Source organism: Acinonyx jubatus, chromosome D3 (assembly GCF_027475565.1).
Source record: "Acinonyx jubatus isolate Ajub_Pintada_27869175 chromosome D3, VMU_Ajub_asm_v1.0, whole genome shotgun sequence".
Lineage (NCBI taxonomy): Eukaryota > Metazoa > Chordata > Mammalia > Carnivora > Felidae > Acinonyx > Acinonyx jubatus.
This window is the reverse complement of record NC_069392.1, coordinates 9,448,439-9,464,781: the sequence shown is the minus strand read 5'-3', so window position 1 is coordinate 9,464,781 and position 16,343 is coordinate 9,448,439. Positions and strand designations below refer to the sequence as shown.

Here is a 16,343-nt window from a genome sequence, read left to right as displayed (position 1 = left end):
CACTCACTTTCTAGCCTCACTTCCCCTCAAAACAGCCCCAGCTCAGCCCCCAGACATCCTCCATGTTCCACATGTAATGACTTCTCTGTGTTCATGGAGAAAGGGAGAAGTAAGTTTCCTACCATTCCAACTGAAGCTTTGCAGAGTATCTCTTAGGAGTTTGCATTCCCGGTTATACTTCCAAGCCTCCTGCATTACTTCATTCAGCTTTTCATCTTCATTCTCTCCTATTAATAAAGATGAAGAAGAAGTTGCGTTTTCCTGTGGCATCATGGGATGTGAAGTGTCAGAGACGGAAGGACATGATGTCCAGCTTGTTGAGAAGTGGTGAGTTAAGGGGCAAACTTTCACAGACGCTGTTGTGACTACTAGTCCCTACCTTATATGGAGGCCACTTCTGGGCTCTGAACTCTTATTCTGACAGCCTCACACAACTCCTCTCGTGGCCCCAGGGTGTTAGCACTGGGGTATGGGAAACAGGCAGAGTCAGACTCTGCTGCTGAGCAAGAATACCTGGTTAACCTAAGAGACCAAACGACGAAGGGAGAGCAAGGCTGAGGGGACCACCTCTTTGTCCTAGGCTCATTTCTTACTTTGGAAGCCACGGTACACCCTGGGAGTTCTCTTAAAACCCAAGAAATCTGGATGGTTTTCTGGTCTACTACTTGAAGCCTCTCATTCATCTGCTGAGGAGAGTCCATGACACCCCAGTGAGTGTATTAAAAGAAAGCTGTCACTCAAAAGGAGACATGCACGAGTCACACTCTGCCCATGATACAAGTAGCAGCAGGGGTCACTTCTGAACTTGGGAGGTATTCTCTTTATATCCACAAGTTAATGACGGCCTTGTACTCTAAAGGCTCCAGAAACGTTCCTGACCTTCACAAGCTGATCCTGACCCTATCCCCATTTTCCGTTCATCTTCTATCCTGTGCCCTCGTTAACAAACTAAGAAAACACAAAACTGCATGCTGCACCAGACGCGGGCAATTAGACGTCAACTAGCAGTTTCACAGAAAACCAAAAGAGGGACGAAACTTACCACCTTTCTGAGTTCCCACTGCCTTCTCTTTTTAGTGGGCACAGATTTATACATATATAAAATTACATAATAATTTATATAAATTTACAATTTAAATAATTTATATAATTATTTTCTTACAACACAAAGATGAAACAGACAGCCTCAAATTAAACCACTCCTTCTGTCATGTGCATGTGAGCACGTGCACACACACACACTCACACTCACACACACGGAACATTGGTAAATGGCGTGACCTTTACCAGCCTGGGGGAGAATACACTGAGCAATCACATCTCGGAGCTTTTCCAAGGCAACATTTGAATCCTCGGCTCCATTTTCACGGTCGTGGATATAAACACCGTCCTTTGGCTTGGTGCTTTAAAAGTTTGGGAGAGAGGTAATAACAAGGTGAAACCTCAAAAACCAACTCTCCACAGCTGTTTACTCTAAAGATAAGGCAGCACATTTTTCAGATAAATGATTAACTATAGAGTGTCTCCACCTCCTCATGCTATTTAACAAGCCATCCTTTCCACCCTCTTAAGAGGTAGAAAAAGGGCAGACCCCTGGCTGACCTCTCCCAATCCTGCACTCAGGCACACCAACCATGGAGAATCCACAAAATAAGCTTAGTTACCCGAGTAATTTCCTTTTTCTCAGAATGGGGTTGTTCACAGAGTGCAGGGGTTTGAGGCTGACTTTCAGATCCTGGATTCTCATGTTGGCCAACTGTTCTGCATGAGCCTGCTGGATTCCTGCAACCACCGCCTGAATGTAAACACTGTCATCAGTTTTCACACTCACTTCAAGGCACCTAAAGAGCCAATCTAAGAGAGTAGGAAGGAGAAGCTCAAAGAACTAAGAAGGTAGTTTCACTGTTATGCTGGCAGTATACAAATTTTGATAAGCCAGAGCATTCTTCCCCACGGATTGGCAAGCCCAGGGAATACCAGGCAAACCAAGGGCCATACAACAGCTAGCTCTTCTTCCCTGCGTGTGGACAGAAATGCAAGTAAGAAGTGCTAACAAGACTTATGTTCACAGTCACTGGCAAGAGCAAGTGTAAAGAGAGGCACTCGTGGCCATCAGGGGAAAGGCTGGTAAGCTGCTGCCTGAGAAGTCTCCTGTAGTGGCATTTATTCACTGCCCCCACAGTGTAGACAATCATTTCAGCCCTGATGGCTCAGAACCCCAACTACTTCATACGATAAGCATGGTAGATCATCAGAAACTGATCTATAAGCCAGTCAATTAATTTACAATGAGAAATAACTGTCAATGGAGTCTAGAACTTTTGAAGTCTGTGTCTTTGTGACCAGTGCCGGCTCCTACTATGGGCAGACCAATTAAGGAAGATAAATAATCAGCAGAAAGCTTTCTAAGAACAAGATGATCCCATGTTTATATTTTTAAACAGGCCAAACTGTGAGTGTGTGTGTGTCTCCACAAAATAAGATCAGTAAGGATACATTAAGCCATAGATTACCTCATCTCTGAAGGGTGAGACTGAGGCCAGGGGAATGAAAAGGAATTTATGCTTTTTATTTTATATACCTCTGTACCATTTGAATTTCAACAATAAAATTTGATAGTTTTAAAAAGTAGTTCCCTGTTAAGCATGCAATTATATCAGGTAGAGTTTGAACTCATTTAAGGGAACTATAATAGCTGGCCTTGGCTAAACTCCACTGGATCCTCACATCACCCTTATCAGTGATGGCCCAATCAAAAAGACGAGAATAGCTCAAGGTTGTCAGCTCAGACTCCATCTCCTAGGCAGGGCTTAGATGGACACTATCCAACATCTATATATGTGGCCATTTTTCTGCACTTCAGAGTTAGCCAACCTACATCATGACCCCATTATTTCTTCAAAAATGGGAATATATGGTCTGTCACCTTGCAGTTCCATCTTAGAGGCCTAGGGGCCACTCTTTCTCATTGGGAAGATTCTGCATATCCTTATTTGGCTTCATTATACACTAAGTCTAAAGTAACTCCAGAAAGCAATCTTATTTCTTCAATCCCAAGATCTTGAGGAAAGCCACACTATAACCCCCATGTGCCGATTTAAATTATCTCAGGATTTTGGACTGATCAAACCAATTCTGGACTACTGGACATATTTAAACCAGGAGGACAACGACACAAAATCAGATATGGCAAAGAACTCTGTTCTTTCCAGCCCTTTCTTTCCCATACTCCACCAAAACTAAGGGAAGACTGAAAATTTTTTTCCTATTATTCCCTTACCCTTTCTCACACTTCAACCCCGTGCCTTCTAAGTGGGTAAAACTCACGTCTGCATCACTGCCTTTACCTCTCAACTACACTATAGTCCCACACAACACATCTCATTCATTTACATGTCCATCTAAACAGTATCTAAAATCTAACAGACTTGCCTTGACCTAAACCAGCTTTGTTCCTGATTTCCCTCTATTTGTCAATGGTATCACTAGATATGACACCCGTTGTCCCCTTAATATCTACTAAGTCATCAAAAACTGTAGAAATTTGTCTCAGAAAATAGAGTCTATTCATGTCTCTACTTCTCTGCTCCTAGAGTTGCCCCTCAGCTTGCAGATGACTGCAGAAGTCTTAGGTTGGCAAGTCTGCAAGTCTGGCTGACCATCCCTAAATACCTTCCCTGTGGCAAATATCTTCCCCCAAATTTACAAAGGCCCCTCAGTTATGCGCTACTAAGACTTAAGCTCCTCTGTGTACTTTCAAAGCCTGGCCCCGCCACAGATGTCTCCCAGACTTCCCATTAATAAGCTAGGTGATTTTTCCCACTCAGGCACTTCGGTCTGTAATTGTTTGCTCCTGGTGTTCCCCACACTTGGGTACTTATGCTGTCTGCTCATATTCTTTGAGGCAGCTCATGGCTAAACCCATGAACCGGTTAAAAACTGCCATGCAGTAATTAAAATATGGGAGGGTTGCCTTCTCTTTGGGAACTCTTCCCTAGTTACACCCCTTCAAAGATGTTCTCTTTTTCTGAATTCCCACAGCATTCATAGAAAATGTAGCATGCAAAGCTCTGATGTCTGAAATGTTCCCTCCTTGTTTCAGGTAAATTGGTCTTTCCAACCAGTCTTGTTTAAACCCCTCAGGGGAAGGGAGGGTGTCTCACAGTACTATGTGCCCTTCAACCCCACAGCACAAATATGAAGGATTTGGGTTTTCCTTTAGTGTGTATTCACTGGGCCCTGATCTGGTCTTTTATGCAAAGAAGTTTTTATTTCAGATCCTGACTTTCAGGAAAGCAGGGACACCTCTCTGGTAAAGACTGAGTTCTCTGTATTGCTCCGCTTTGAGCCCTCGCTGAACTTTGTCCCAGCATTCCTTCTCAACAAAGCCTTTTTGGTAAACAAAGTAAGCATCATTCAAAACCTTATCCATCATCAGCTGAGCAGAGGGTAGCACATTATCCAAGGCCTCTGTCGAGTTGAGCCATGGGTGGTCCAACACGCCCTCGATGGTAAGTCTTTCCTCTGGTTTGACCTTTAAGAGCCTGTGGAGAAAAGGCCAACAGGGTGCTGTGCATAGTTGCTTCCAGAAGGCCAGGAAGTTCCTGGGTCTGGTTCTTACCAGCTCCAGCTTCTGACTTTCTACAAACTCCTACAAGCTTAGGCTTTCCATCTGCAGGAAGGGGTGGGGTTCTAGTCCCTAGCCACTAGTTGTGAGGGCACTGTTGTCCTTTGCTAGTCCTTTCTATACTAGACAGAGTGAGATAAAAAAGACAGGAAAAGGCTTAATCCAGTGATACTTCAGACTGAGTTCTAGGTTCAATAAGCCCACATACAGCTTATAGTTCCTGAGACTTGAATCTCCACATTCATGTTTTTTAGGACAGCAGGCTCCAATTTCCAAATGGGACTCAAAGTGCTCTTTTGGCTGATAGTGGCTACAAAGAGGGTCATTTAGTAATGAAAATCCAGGTTGCTACTTGTGATAAAACTGACAGATGTAACCGTATGAACCCTTTATTCCAAAAACATTCAAAAGCTAAAAATTTAGAGTTTCTGAGAGGGGAAGGCATTTCCTTCTAAGCTGAATGTATTGCTATGTACCATCTGCATTTTGATCGTACTTCTTTACATCTTGTCTGTTCATGCTGATGCAACTCTTAGCTCACTTCAGCATGTTTCCTAGGCTTTTTACAGCCCCTCCTTCCAACTACGTATCCTCCCACTATAAATGTCAGAGTCAGGACAACACGTGCACTTGCTCTTTCAGGTTCTCTGCAACCTCTGGGTCATTCTGAACAAACAGCTTCAGATTCTAAAGAAAGGATTATTTAGAAAAGAATCCAAGGGGCGCCTGGGTGGCTCAGTCAGTTAAGCATCCGACTCTTGATTTCAGCTCAGGTCATGTATGATCTCACGGTTTGTGGGTGTGAGCCCCGCATCGGGCTCTGCATTGATAGTGCGGAGCCTGCTAGGGATTTTTTCTCTCCCCCTCACTCTGCCCCTTCCCCCGCCTCAAAAACAAACAAACAAACAAACATAGGGAAAAGAAAGGGAAAGGGAAGGGGAAGGGGAAGGGGAAGGAGAAGGGGAAGGGGGAGGAGAGGAGAGGAGAGGAGAGGAGAGGAGAGGAGAGGAGAGGAGAGGAGAGGAGAGGAGAGGAGAGGAGAGGAGAAGAGAAGAGAAGAGAAGAGAAGAGAAGAGAAGAGAAGAGAAGAGAAGAGAAGAGAAGAGAAGAGAAAAGAAAAAAGAAAAAGGAAGAAAAGAATCCCGAAGCTGAAAGAAGATAATCAGTGTCACTCTAGGGACAGGAAATATATTCTACAGAACTGACAAAGAATCACTTAGAGGATACTGATGTTTTGGTTAAGCAGCTGAGAATACAGTGTGGAAACAGCATGGGAAGACAAATGATGCTGTAAACATTGCCTCTGCCCTCCGCCCTCCTAAGAAGTTTTACTTACAGATTTTAGAAACTAGTCCCCCTTTATATACATAGATCCTTAACCAGTGGGATAAGCTCACTTTTGAAAGGGAGTAATCTCCACAGAGAAATGGCTGTGGTGTCAGGAGACAGCTCCCGGGCACTGCCCCGTTAATGCCTATCTTCATCGCATTACAGATGAAGAAACTGAAACCAAAAGAGGGAAAATTGCTCAGTGAACACAAAGCAGTAGGAATGCTGGAAGAGTGCCCAAATCCCAGGCAACTGGGCCTCCCACACAGGCGGGCAGGAAAGGCAAATACACCTCAAATTTAGGTCTGACTTCTTACCTAGTCCTTCAGCTACCAAAGGACTCTGTCAAGTCTCCCTCACCCAGTCACTAGGACTAAATCTTCTAAATCTATCTCAGCAGTGGGGAGTCTAGAGGCCTACACAATCAGCCGCATACCCCCAGCAGCCAAAGAATGAAAAGCCAAAGTGTCATTGTCATCTTAGCCCCTGAGTTCAGTTCCTGATGCCACGTCTTTTCCACGTAACTGGCTAACATGCAGGAAGGGCACACCACAGGGCTTACCACTTAAGGTCCTAAATTAATGTTCACAGAGACAGTAGCTACCGAGGGACCTGGGTTCACATCCCTGAGGACAAATTCTAAGAATGCAGCAGGTGGGAGCAAAGCTCCATTTTCATCAAGGTGGAAATGCAGAGCTCTCATCTCAGACCGCAGGGATGAGAATTCTATGATGTGCAAACAGGAAGGAACATGCCTGGGAAACCAATGACTTTTCCCTTGTGCTCCACCACCTTAGGCCTCCTTGGCCTCCCCACCCTGCAGCATGGGGACTCACTTCCTCACAACATCTTTGGCCATCTCCGAGATCTGGCTCCACTCTTCTTCTGGGAACTCAAAACTGCCTGTCATGATCTTTCTCCGCATATCCTTTGGGATAGTCCGGCTGTGGTGTTTGGAGTAAAAAGGAGGGTATCCACATAACATCACGTAGATAATCACCCCTAGGGACCACAGGTCACAGCTCTGAAAGGAAAAAGAAAATAGTCACTTATGAGCAGAGGTACAGCCCCAAAATAAAGCCCCCAGGACCAGCCCAGAGACAGCCCCTAAAATACACAGGCTGGTATCTCCAAAAATCACTTAATAGAGACTGGAAAAGTTTCAGGAAGTCTTAAGGGAACTAACCTTTCTCTCCATATGTTTTATATGCCACCACTGCTACATATATACACACCAGCACACAAGGCCAGTCTAGGGTGAAATAAACAGTCAATTTTATTCTCATTGCTCAGGCCCAAGCTACTAGCTGAGCCTTGGGTACAGGTGTACGACACTTCATCTCCAGCTACAGACGTAACAGATATAAACCAGCTGGTTGGGAAACATGTGCTAGGTCAACCTGGGCAAGGTTGAGGGTACAGGAACCAAGTAGCTAGGACACAGGCAGGTTGACCCTATAATATAGCACAAGTCATTTCATCAAAACCCAAAGCAGTTTGACACAGATCAGAAAGAGACAGTAGAGGAAGAACAGGAGGTCTAAAAGCATTCCTTTGATGACTCATTGCACCCATGCGCCAGACCATACACCATTCTTGGGGAAGATCTTTGGAAAGAAAGAAAATTGCCACGAACTACTTTGTCTGTAGGTGTTAAGGTGCCTTCATGGGCAATAGTCACAACATGATCATTAATAAAACACTCCTAATTTAGTTAAATGCAGCTCTACCTGCCTCAGAACCTGGGTCCTCAGAGGCTCCAATTCAAGCCTGTCTTGAATTGCAGGACAAAAGCAGTGTCTGCCTGAGAGAGGCAGCCCAGGGAGCCTGCCACTGAGGCCACATGCTCTCGCCATACCACAGCTGCATCCTGCTGAGAAAAGCTTGGAAAATGGGGTGTCTCAGGTACTCCCACCCATGTTTTGGCATCATACTAATGGGTATTCATAGATGGCATGACCCATGCTATAGAACATAATTAAAAAATTATAGAAGTGAAAAGAATCTTAAAAATAATTCAAATCCCTCCCTTTCCACATGAAGAAACTGATACTACTTTTTAAAATTGAGGTTGATAGGGCGCCTGGGTGGCTCAGTCGGTTAAGCGTCCAACTTCAGCTCAGGTCACAATCTCGTGGTCCGTGAGTTCGAGCCCCACGTCGGGCTCTGGGCTGATGGCTCAGAGCCTGCAGCCTGCTTCCCATTCTGTGTCTCCCTCTCTCTCTGCCCCACCCCCGTTCATGCTCTGTCTCTCTCTGTCTCAAAAATAAATAAACGTTAAAAAAAATAAAATAAAATTGAGGTTGATATGTTTAACTTCTAAAAATTTAATTGTATCTTATTATATATTTTTGTGAAAATATTATTTGCAAATGTAGCATTCAGTGTTCATTTAGTTGCCAATATAAAGATTGTCTCTAGACGAACTTACATACACGTTTAAAAGTAATGTTTATTATTCAAAAGCTGTTTATTATTTCAACATGCTACTCATGTACAGTGCATAGTTTTTATGAATCCCATGCTAATTCATGAGCACCACAGGGTTTACAAAATGGAACAGGAAAAGAAGAAAAAAATAGCACCACAAAATAATATATCACACAAGAATTCACTGCATTCATGCCGAGATTTTAGCAAGTGGATCAATGTCATCTGAGTGCTTCTACCCCTCACTTCCTGCCTGCATCAAGAAGCAGGAAGCAGTTTCTGAGTCTGATGCCGTAATCAGCACAGCCCTCAAACTGTCACCCCATAAGAGCAGAGCTGCCTGTGGTTTTGAGTCTGTAAGACCAAGATGTGGAGCAGTAATTACTTGGGGACTGACGAGTGTTAATCATGAAAACAGATGTTCAAGGTTCTGGTTACACTGTGCCAGTGACAGTGCGAAGCACAGGGTCATGAGTGGCAGAGGTCCCTGTGTGTTCTTTCATACGTATGTCTGTGTGTACATGTGTGCAGACACTATAGGAATACGTGGCACCCTCTAAGGTGTGGGACCCAAGAAGAGCTGGCCTACTGCCTTTTTACCACACCCAAGTTCTTCTCTGTCATCTACATTCAGCCATGAGTCCCCAAGCAGCATCATTTTTTTTTCTGATCTACTCAGTGACTCCAGGACCTGTTTTAAAAGGCCCTAATATTCTTGTGCTTTAGAGCAGAGATCCTGATGCCTAGACTACAGACTGAGAACTGTGATAGTACCAGGAACACATGCTGTGTGTCACAGACACTGTTCTAAGTTCAGTATTTTTGGGTAAGAAAGAATGGCCATGGAACATTCTCAGAAACGGCCTCCACCTCAAAAAAGCAAGACAACCATGTCTTTTAAATGTGGTCAGTGGACTATACAGTTACCCAAATAAATAACCTACAGGCAACCATCGCCCTTGGTTCCTGCTACAAAACCTCAATTGCTAAGAACCTTATTTCATATTTCAGCAGACAAAAACTTGAATTCCAAGTACTCTTCTGCATGTGTGGCTGCTGCCAGCTTTTTGGGCAGGAATATTATTAAGGGATAAGAATGGAATTAGCCACATTCCCAAAGAGCCACAAACACCTCACAGAAGAGGGGCTACACCTGAGGGGTGAAGGCAAGTATCTCTTCCCCTACCTTGTTGTAAGTGTAGGGTGTTGGTGAGGTAGGTATGATGCCAGATTTCTCCTTCTGATGCCTTCTCTGCGCCTCCAGTACCTGTCAGAGTCAGACCAAAGGGGACAATTTATTGAAAACCACAGCAACGACCTACAACTTGAGAAAGAATGCTGGAAGGCTGAAGAGGGTAGACACTGGCGGTCAATAATTAACAACAACAACAACAACTTCTGTAAAACACAAACTGTCAAAAACCTTTTACCCCTCTTACAACCGACAATTTATCAGTATTTGCCCAGGTCAAGGACATGAAGATCAAGTCCTTAAAAGAGACTGAACTCTTCTTCCTGCCCATCAAGGCATCTGAGATCATGTATTTTTCCTGGAGACACAGACATTCCCTTATGCCTGTATAAAAGCAGACCAGCGCTGGCCAGTGGATCAGGTTTGAGGTACTTGTTGCCTTCAAGGACTATAGCAGTCATGTAGGTCTGGGTGTTAAGTGTTCCAAAGAGGTAACCATGGGGCCATCATCCTGGCCAAGCTCTCCATTGTCCTGGGCAGGGAGACCCCTGGGGGAACAATACTGGCACACCCCACAGATTACTTGAAAGTGACAGGATGATGCAACTCTGTGCTGGTCTGCTTCCCTTGCACACCCAGACCCCCATGCCCATGAAGCTGCTGATGGCAGGTGTTGATGACAGCTGCCACACCTCGGCCAGGGGCTGCAATGTCACCTGGGGCAACTTGGCCAAAGCAATCTTCGATGTCATCTCCAAGATCTATAGCTGCCTTCCCCCTGACACTCTGGAAAGAGACTGTGTTCACCAAGTCTCCCTGTCAGGAATTCACTGACCATCTTGACCACATCAGAGAGTCTCCATGCAGAGAACTCAGGCTCCAGCTATGGTCACCACACAGTGTTCTTACACAAGAGAAATAAAGCGAATTAATTAAACCTGAAAAAGAAAATACTGTTTATAATAGCACAAAAAACAGTAAGGATAAATCTAACAAAGATGGGAAAGACCTATACACTGAAAACTACACAAATGTTGTTAAGAAAAACTAAAGGCAAAAAAAAAAAAATGGAGCAATACAGCCTGCTTATGGATCAGAAGGCTCGGTATTGTTTGGGTGTCAGTGCCCCTACATTGAACCATACTTCTAAAAGAACCCTAGTCAAAATTCCAACAAACTTTTTTGTAGAATTTAATAGCTGACTCTAAGTTCATATGGAAATGTAAAGAAATTAAAATAGCTAATACAACTATGAAAAAGAACAAAGTTGGCTAACACTACCTTATTTTATAGTATTATAAAATAATTATTATATTATATAATTATTATAAAGTCACAGTAATCAAGACAGTACAGTACTTGTTAAAGACAAGCAGATCACTGGAACAGAACAGATAATCCAAAATTAAACCCACACATGTACATTCAACTGATCATTGACAAAGGCTCAAAAGCAATGCAACGAAGAAAAGATAGCCTTTTCAACAAAGGGCACCAGAACTGGATACACAAATGCTAAAAAATTAATGTGGATCCATACTCATGCATTACACAAAAATTATATCAAAATGGATCACACACCTAAATGTAAAGCTTGAAACTATAAAACTTGTATGAGGAGATCTTGGGTGATCTTGGGTTAGACAAAGATTTCTTACATAGGAGACCAAAAGCTGAGTCCATGAAACATTTTTAAAAATTGATAAATTGGCTTTCACCAAAATTAAAATCTTTTGCTCTTCAAAAGACACTGTTAAGAGAATGAAAAGATAAGCCACAAACTGGAAGAAAATCTTTCCAAAGCATATATCTGATAAAGGACTTATATCCAGAATACATAAAGAATTCTCAAATTCGGCAATAAGAAAACAACACAATTTTAAAAATGGGGTGGGGCACCTGGGTGGCTCAGTTAGTTGAGCGACCAACTCTTGATTTCAGTTTAGGTCATAATCTCATGGTCTGTGGGTTTGAGCCCCACCATGTTGGGTTCTGTGCTGACAGTGTGGAGCCTGTTTGGGATTCTCACTCTTCCGCCTCTCTCTGCCCCTCCCCACTCACGCTCTCTCTCTCTCTCTCTCTCTCTCTCTCTCAAAATTAAATAAATAAATAAAAATAATTAAATTAAATTAAAATTAAAATGGGAAAAAGATTTGAACAGATGCTTCACCAAAGAAAATATACAAAAGGCAAAGAAGCACCATGAAAAGATGCTCAACATCATTTAGTCATTAGGCATATGCAAATTAAAAGCACAATGAAATACCACTGCATGCCCACTAAAAAAGACTGCCCAGGGCGCCTGATTGGCTCAGTTGATTAAGCATCTGACTCTTGATTTTGGCTCAGATCACAATTTCACAGGTTAATGGGTTCGAGGGTGGAGCCTGATTGGGATTCTCTCTCTCCCTCTCTCGTTGCCTTCTCCCCCAACTCCCTCAATAAATAAGTTAACTTAAAAATAATAATAAAAGACTGCCCATACCAAATGCTGGTAAGAGTGTGGACACCTTACACTCTCAGACACTGCTGATGTGGATGTAAAATCGTACAACCACTCTGGAACAGTCAGGTTGTAAATAATGATCTAGCTATTCCACTTCTAGGTATTTATCCAAGAGAAAAGGAAATAATTTTGTACAAAAACTTGTACACAAATGTTTATAAGAGCTTTATTTGTAATAGCCCAAAACTGAAACAACCACATATCCACCAATAGATGAATGGACAAACAAATCAAGATACACCAACATAATGGAATACTTATTAGCAGTAAAAACAACTAAACTATTTACTGATACATGTAACAACATGTAATTACACTGAGTGAAAGAAAACACCCAAAACTGAAAATACTGGATGATGTGCTACTTTACACATAAATCTGCAGAAAATGCAAATAATCTATAATGACAGAAAGCAGATCACTGGTTGCCTGGGAATGAGAGGACAAGAAGAGAGACAGGGAAAGATTACCAAGGAGTACGCTAAAACTTTCGAGGGTGATGGATATGTTCACTACCTTGATTGTGGTGATGGTTTAATGAGATTATATAAATATATATATTAAAACTTACAAATTATGTAATTTAAATATGTATAGTTTATCATGTATCAATTATATTTCAATAATTTTTTTTTCCCCTTAAAGAGGGCTTCTTTGGTAAAATAAACCTTGAAAAGAAGAAGTATCAGCTATGTAAAAAAAATACAACACTCTGGCCATGATGGATTAACCAGTACAACTTTCTTTCCCACCACACACAACTTGAACATTGGACAAGATATAAGAGAAAGTGGGGCATCTGGGTGGTTCAGTCAGCTAAGCATCCAATTGTAGATTTTGGCTCAGCTCATGATCCCTGGGTCATAGGATGGAGCCCTGTGTCAAGGCATGAAGCCTGCTTGAGATTCTCTCTCTCCCTTTGTCCCTCTCCCCACTGCTCATGCTCTCTCTCTCTCTAAGAAAAGATAAAAAAATTAAAAGATTCCTTCTTATCTTAACAAAAAAGATATGAGAGAAAACTGTTTTCTGACACTGAATAATATACAACACAGGTCAGCAAACCCTGAGAGATAGCAAGCAAATGTGGTAATCCATATGATCTGTCAAGAAGCATTTTCTAGAATGCAGTGCAGGGAGAGATGCTAAGCAGGGTACAGAGGGCTCACAGGAGTTCAGTAGTGTGGCCAAAATTTGTGGAGCAGACTACCAACTGTGGGGAAGGTACGCAAAAACCTGCATGAGGATCCCTTTGATCTTTGGGATGGTACAGCAAGACTCTGTGAGACCAGAGAAGCAACCAGCTACTAGAACAACTACTCGGGATCTATAAGCTGAATAATTCCCAGATGTTGCAGAAGTCTAGGAGATACCTGAGGTCCAACTAGCCAAGGTAAAGAGACTTATTGATCATCTGGGGCATCAATAGAGGACCAGAAGTTTTCCTCTAGGTAGCAGGGCTGAGGTAACCCGAGAATAAGGCCTCATCTAGACTCACCCTGGAAGAATTGCAAAGCAAGTTTCAAGACAACCAAGTGGACCTGCATGTAACTTACCACTCACCAAAACAATCTTTTTATATACTTTTCTTAAAAAAAAAATTTTTTTTTAACGTTTATTTTTGAAAGAGGCACAGAATGCGAGTGGGAGAGGAGTAGAGGGAGAGGGAGACACAGAATCTGAAGCAGGCCCCAGGCTCTGAGCTGTCAGCACAGAGCCTGACACAGGGCTCAAACTCATGAACCGTGAGATCATGACCTGAGCCGAAGTCAGACGCTTAACCATCTAAGCCATCCAGGCGTCCCTGTTTGTAAACATTTTTAAATGACAACAAAACCCAGACATTCACCAACATAATATAACATCCAGCACCCAATAAAAATTTCTTCAACATGCAAAGAAGCAGGAAAATGTAATCCATAACCAGGAAATGTGATCTGTAACCAAGGAAAAAAGTCAGTCATAAAAGCAGACTCAGAAATGACAAGGGTGGTGCAATCAGCAAAGATTTTATTACGTATGTTGAGGTACTTAAAGGTAAACATAAACATGAAATAAGAAAAGAAACAGATGATGTAAGTCAGAAATGTGGGGCACCTGGGTGGCTCAGTTGGTTGTACATCCAACTTTTGGTTTCGGCTCAGCTCATGATCTCACCATTCGTGGGTTTGAGCCCTGCATTGAGCTCTGCACTGGCAGTGTAGAGCCTGCTTGAGATTCTCTCGCTCTTGCTCTCTCTGCCCCTTCCCTGCTCACTCACTCTCTCTCAAAATAAATAAATAAACATTAAGTAAATCAGAAATGAAGAAATTCACAGATTAGACAATGCAGAAGAAAAGAGTAGTGAAATCCAAATCATAGTAACAGAATTTGGCCAAAGTGAAAGAGAGAGAAAAAAAGATGAAAAAAAACCAAAAAGATCACGGAGTGTCTGGCTGGCTCAGTCGATGGATGGACCATGAAACTCTTGATCTCGGGGTTGGGAATTCAAGCCCTACCTTGGGCGTAGAGATTACTTAAAAATAAAATCTTAAAAAAACAAAACAAAACAGAACCTTTAATGCTCTGTGTGTGATCTAACCTACATGTAACTGGAGTCTTTGGAAAAAGGCAGAGAGAGGACAAGCAGAAAAATATTTGAAGAAATGTCTGAAAATTGTCCTAAACTGATAAACACCATAAACTGACGGATCCAAGGAACTCAATAAACCCCTAGTAGGAAACAAACAAACAAACACCTACACCACAGTCAAATTTCTGAGACCCGATTAGGATCTAGGATGTAGAAAGCTGGAGTGTTACTCCCATCCTAACAGCAAGGAAAAGCTAAACTACAAAATCATCACTTTTCTTGAACCTATTAGAGATCAGAGGTCTCAAGACAATGAAATATTCTGCATTCTAAAGAAAGGCCCTTCCAGTAAGAAGCAAGATGTGAAAACTGGCTCACCTATGACAAGCCAGGAGGGAGCATTATAGCATGCCATATGAGTAAAAAGAATTCAGCTAAATTTTTAGCAAATTGCTAAAGGCAAAGTGTGGGCTAGCATGAGGGCTAGAAGACCCTGTAGGAACCATAGAAAAAAGGGGAGTTTGCACCACTCACAGACGCTTCTGCACAGACTTCCACCAGATACTCAACAGGACCTGCACAAGACTGAGGCTGGTTCAGAAAAAGATACCTGTTTCTGCCAACACCCTCCACCAGGCTGGCAAGCACAATCTAGTGCTAGAGAAGACTGTGAATTGAGAGCCCCTCTGAGGCACACAGTGCATAGGCAAGGCCAAAGCTAATGGTGGAGAAGTAACATTAAAAATAAATAAACATGAGGCTCCTGGGTGGCGGTGGTTAAGTGTTTGACTCTGGCTCAGGTTCATGGGTTCAAGCCCCGCATCAGGCTTTGTGCTGACAGCTCGAAGCCTGGAGCCTGCTTCAGATTCTGTGTCTCCCTTACTCTCTGCCCCTCCCCACTCGCATTCTGTCTCTCTCTCAAAAGTAAATAAACATTTTAAAAGATTAAAAAATATATACAAAACTTCAATAAATAGATCTGTATTTTTAAACTGACTGAATCATTAAACATTTTCTACAATGAAAACTCTAAAATACGTATCTACCTATCTATTTATTTTTTAATTTACATCCAAGTTAGCGTATTTAGTTGCATTGTTAGTGCAACAATGATTTCAGGAGTAGATTCCTTAATGCCCCTTACCCATTTAGCCCATCCCCCCTCTCATAACCCCCCCAGCAACCCTGTTTTTTTCTCTATATTTAAGAGTCTCTTACGTTTTGTCCCCCTCCCTGTTTTTATATTATTTTTGCTTCCCTTTCCCTATGTTCATCTGTTTGATGATACTTGAAGTCATATGATACTTGTCTTCCTCTGACTGACCAATTTCGCTTAGCATAATACCCTCTAGTTCCATTCACATAGCTGCAAATGGCAAGATTTCATTCTTTTTGATTGCCTAGTAATACTCCATTATATATATGTATGTGTTGTGTATATATCTTTATCCATTCATCCATCAATGGACATTTGGGTTCTTTCCACACTTTGGCTATTGTCAATATAAACATTGGGGTGCATGTGCCCCTGCAAAACAGCATACCTGCATCCCTTGGATAAATACCTAGTAGTGCAATTGCTGGGTCGTAGGGTAGTTCTGTTTTTAATTTTTTGAGGAACCTCCATACTGTTTTCCAGAGCGGCTGCACCAGCTTGCATTGCCACCAACGATGCAGAAGAGATCCTCTT

At 42.4% G+C, this 16,343-nt stretch overlaps 2 protein-coding genes across 10 annotated transcripts in view; one reads left to right on the top strand and one right to left on the bottom strand.

Annotated features, from left to right (window-relative positions):
* The window catches only part of MAPKAPK5 (MAPK activated protein kinase 5), a 42,089-nt gene that overhangs the window by 592 nt on the left and 25,154 nt on the right, over positions 1–16,343 (bottom strand). For 3 of the 5 annotated variants that reach the window (XM_053205662.1, XM_053205664.1, XM_053205661.1), the window contains 6 exons: positions 9,573–9,653; positions 6,793–6,980; positions 4,424–4,544; positions 1,665–1,795; positions 1,282–1,403; positions 123–227 (listed from right to left, as the gene is read on the bottom strand). In XM_053205662.1, the coding sequence (XP_053061637.1) occupies positions 123–227; positions 1,282–1,403; positions 1,665–1,795; positions 4,424–4,544; positions 6,793–6,980; positions 9,573–9,653 (748 nt within the window). The remainder of the gene's footprint in view (positions 1–122; positions 228–1,281; positions 1,404–1,664; positions 1,796–4,423; positions 4,545–6,792; positions 6,981–9,572; positions 9,654–16,343) is intronic. The other 2 variants (XM_053205660.1, XM_053205663.1) reach the window with 1 other exon arrangement.
* TMEM116 (transmembrane protein 116) overlaps positions 1–16,343 on the top strand; it is a 163,698-nt gene that overhangs the window by 129,533 nt on the left and 17,822 nt on the right. For 2 of the 5 annotated variants that reach the window (XM_053205670.1, XM_053205667.1), the window contains one exon: positions 240–327. The exons of 1 other annotated variant lie outside the window; for it this stretch is intronic. In XM_053205670.1, coding sequence (XP_053061645.1) covers positions 240–327 — 88 coding nt within the window. Of the gene's footprint in view, positions 1–239; positions 328–7,742; positions 13,038–16,343 lie in introns of those variants that run through there. 2 more of the 5 variants (XM_053205665.1, XM_053205666.1) reach the window with 2 other exon arrangements.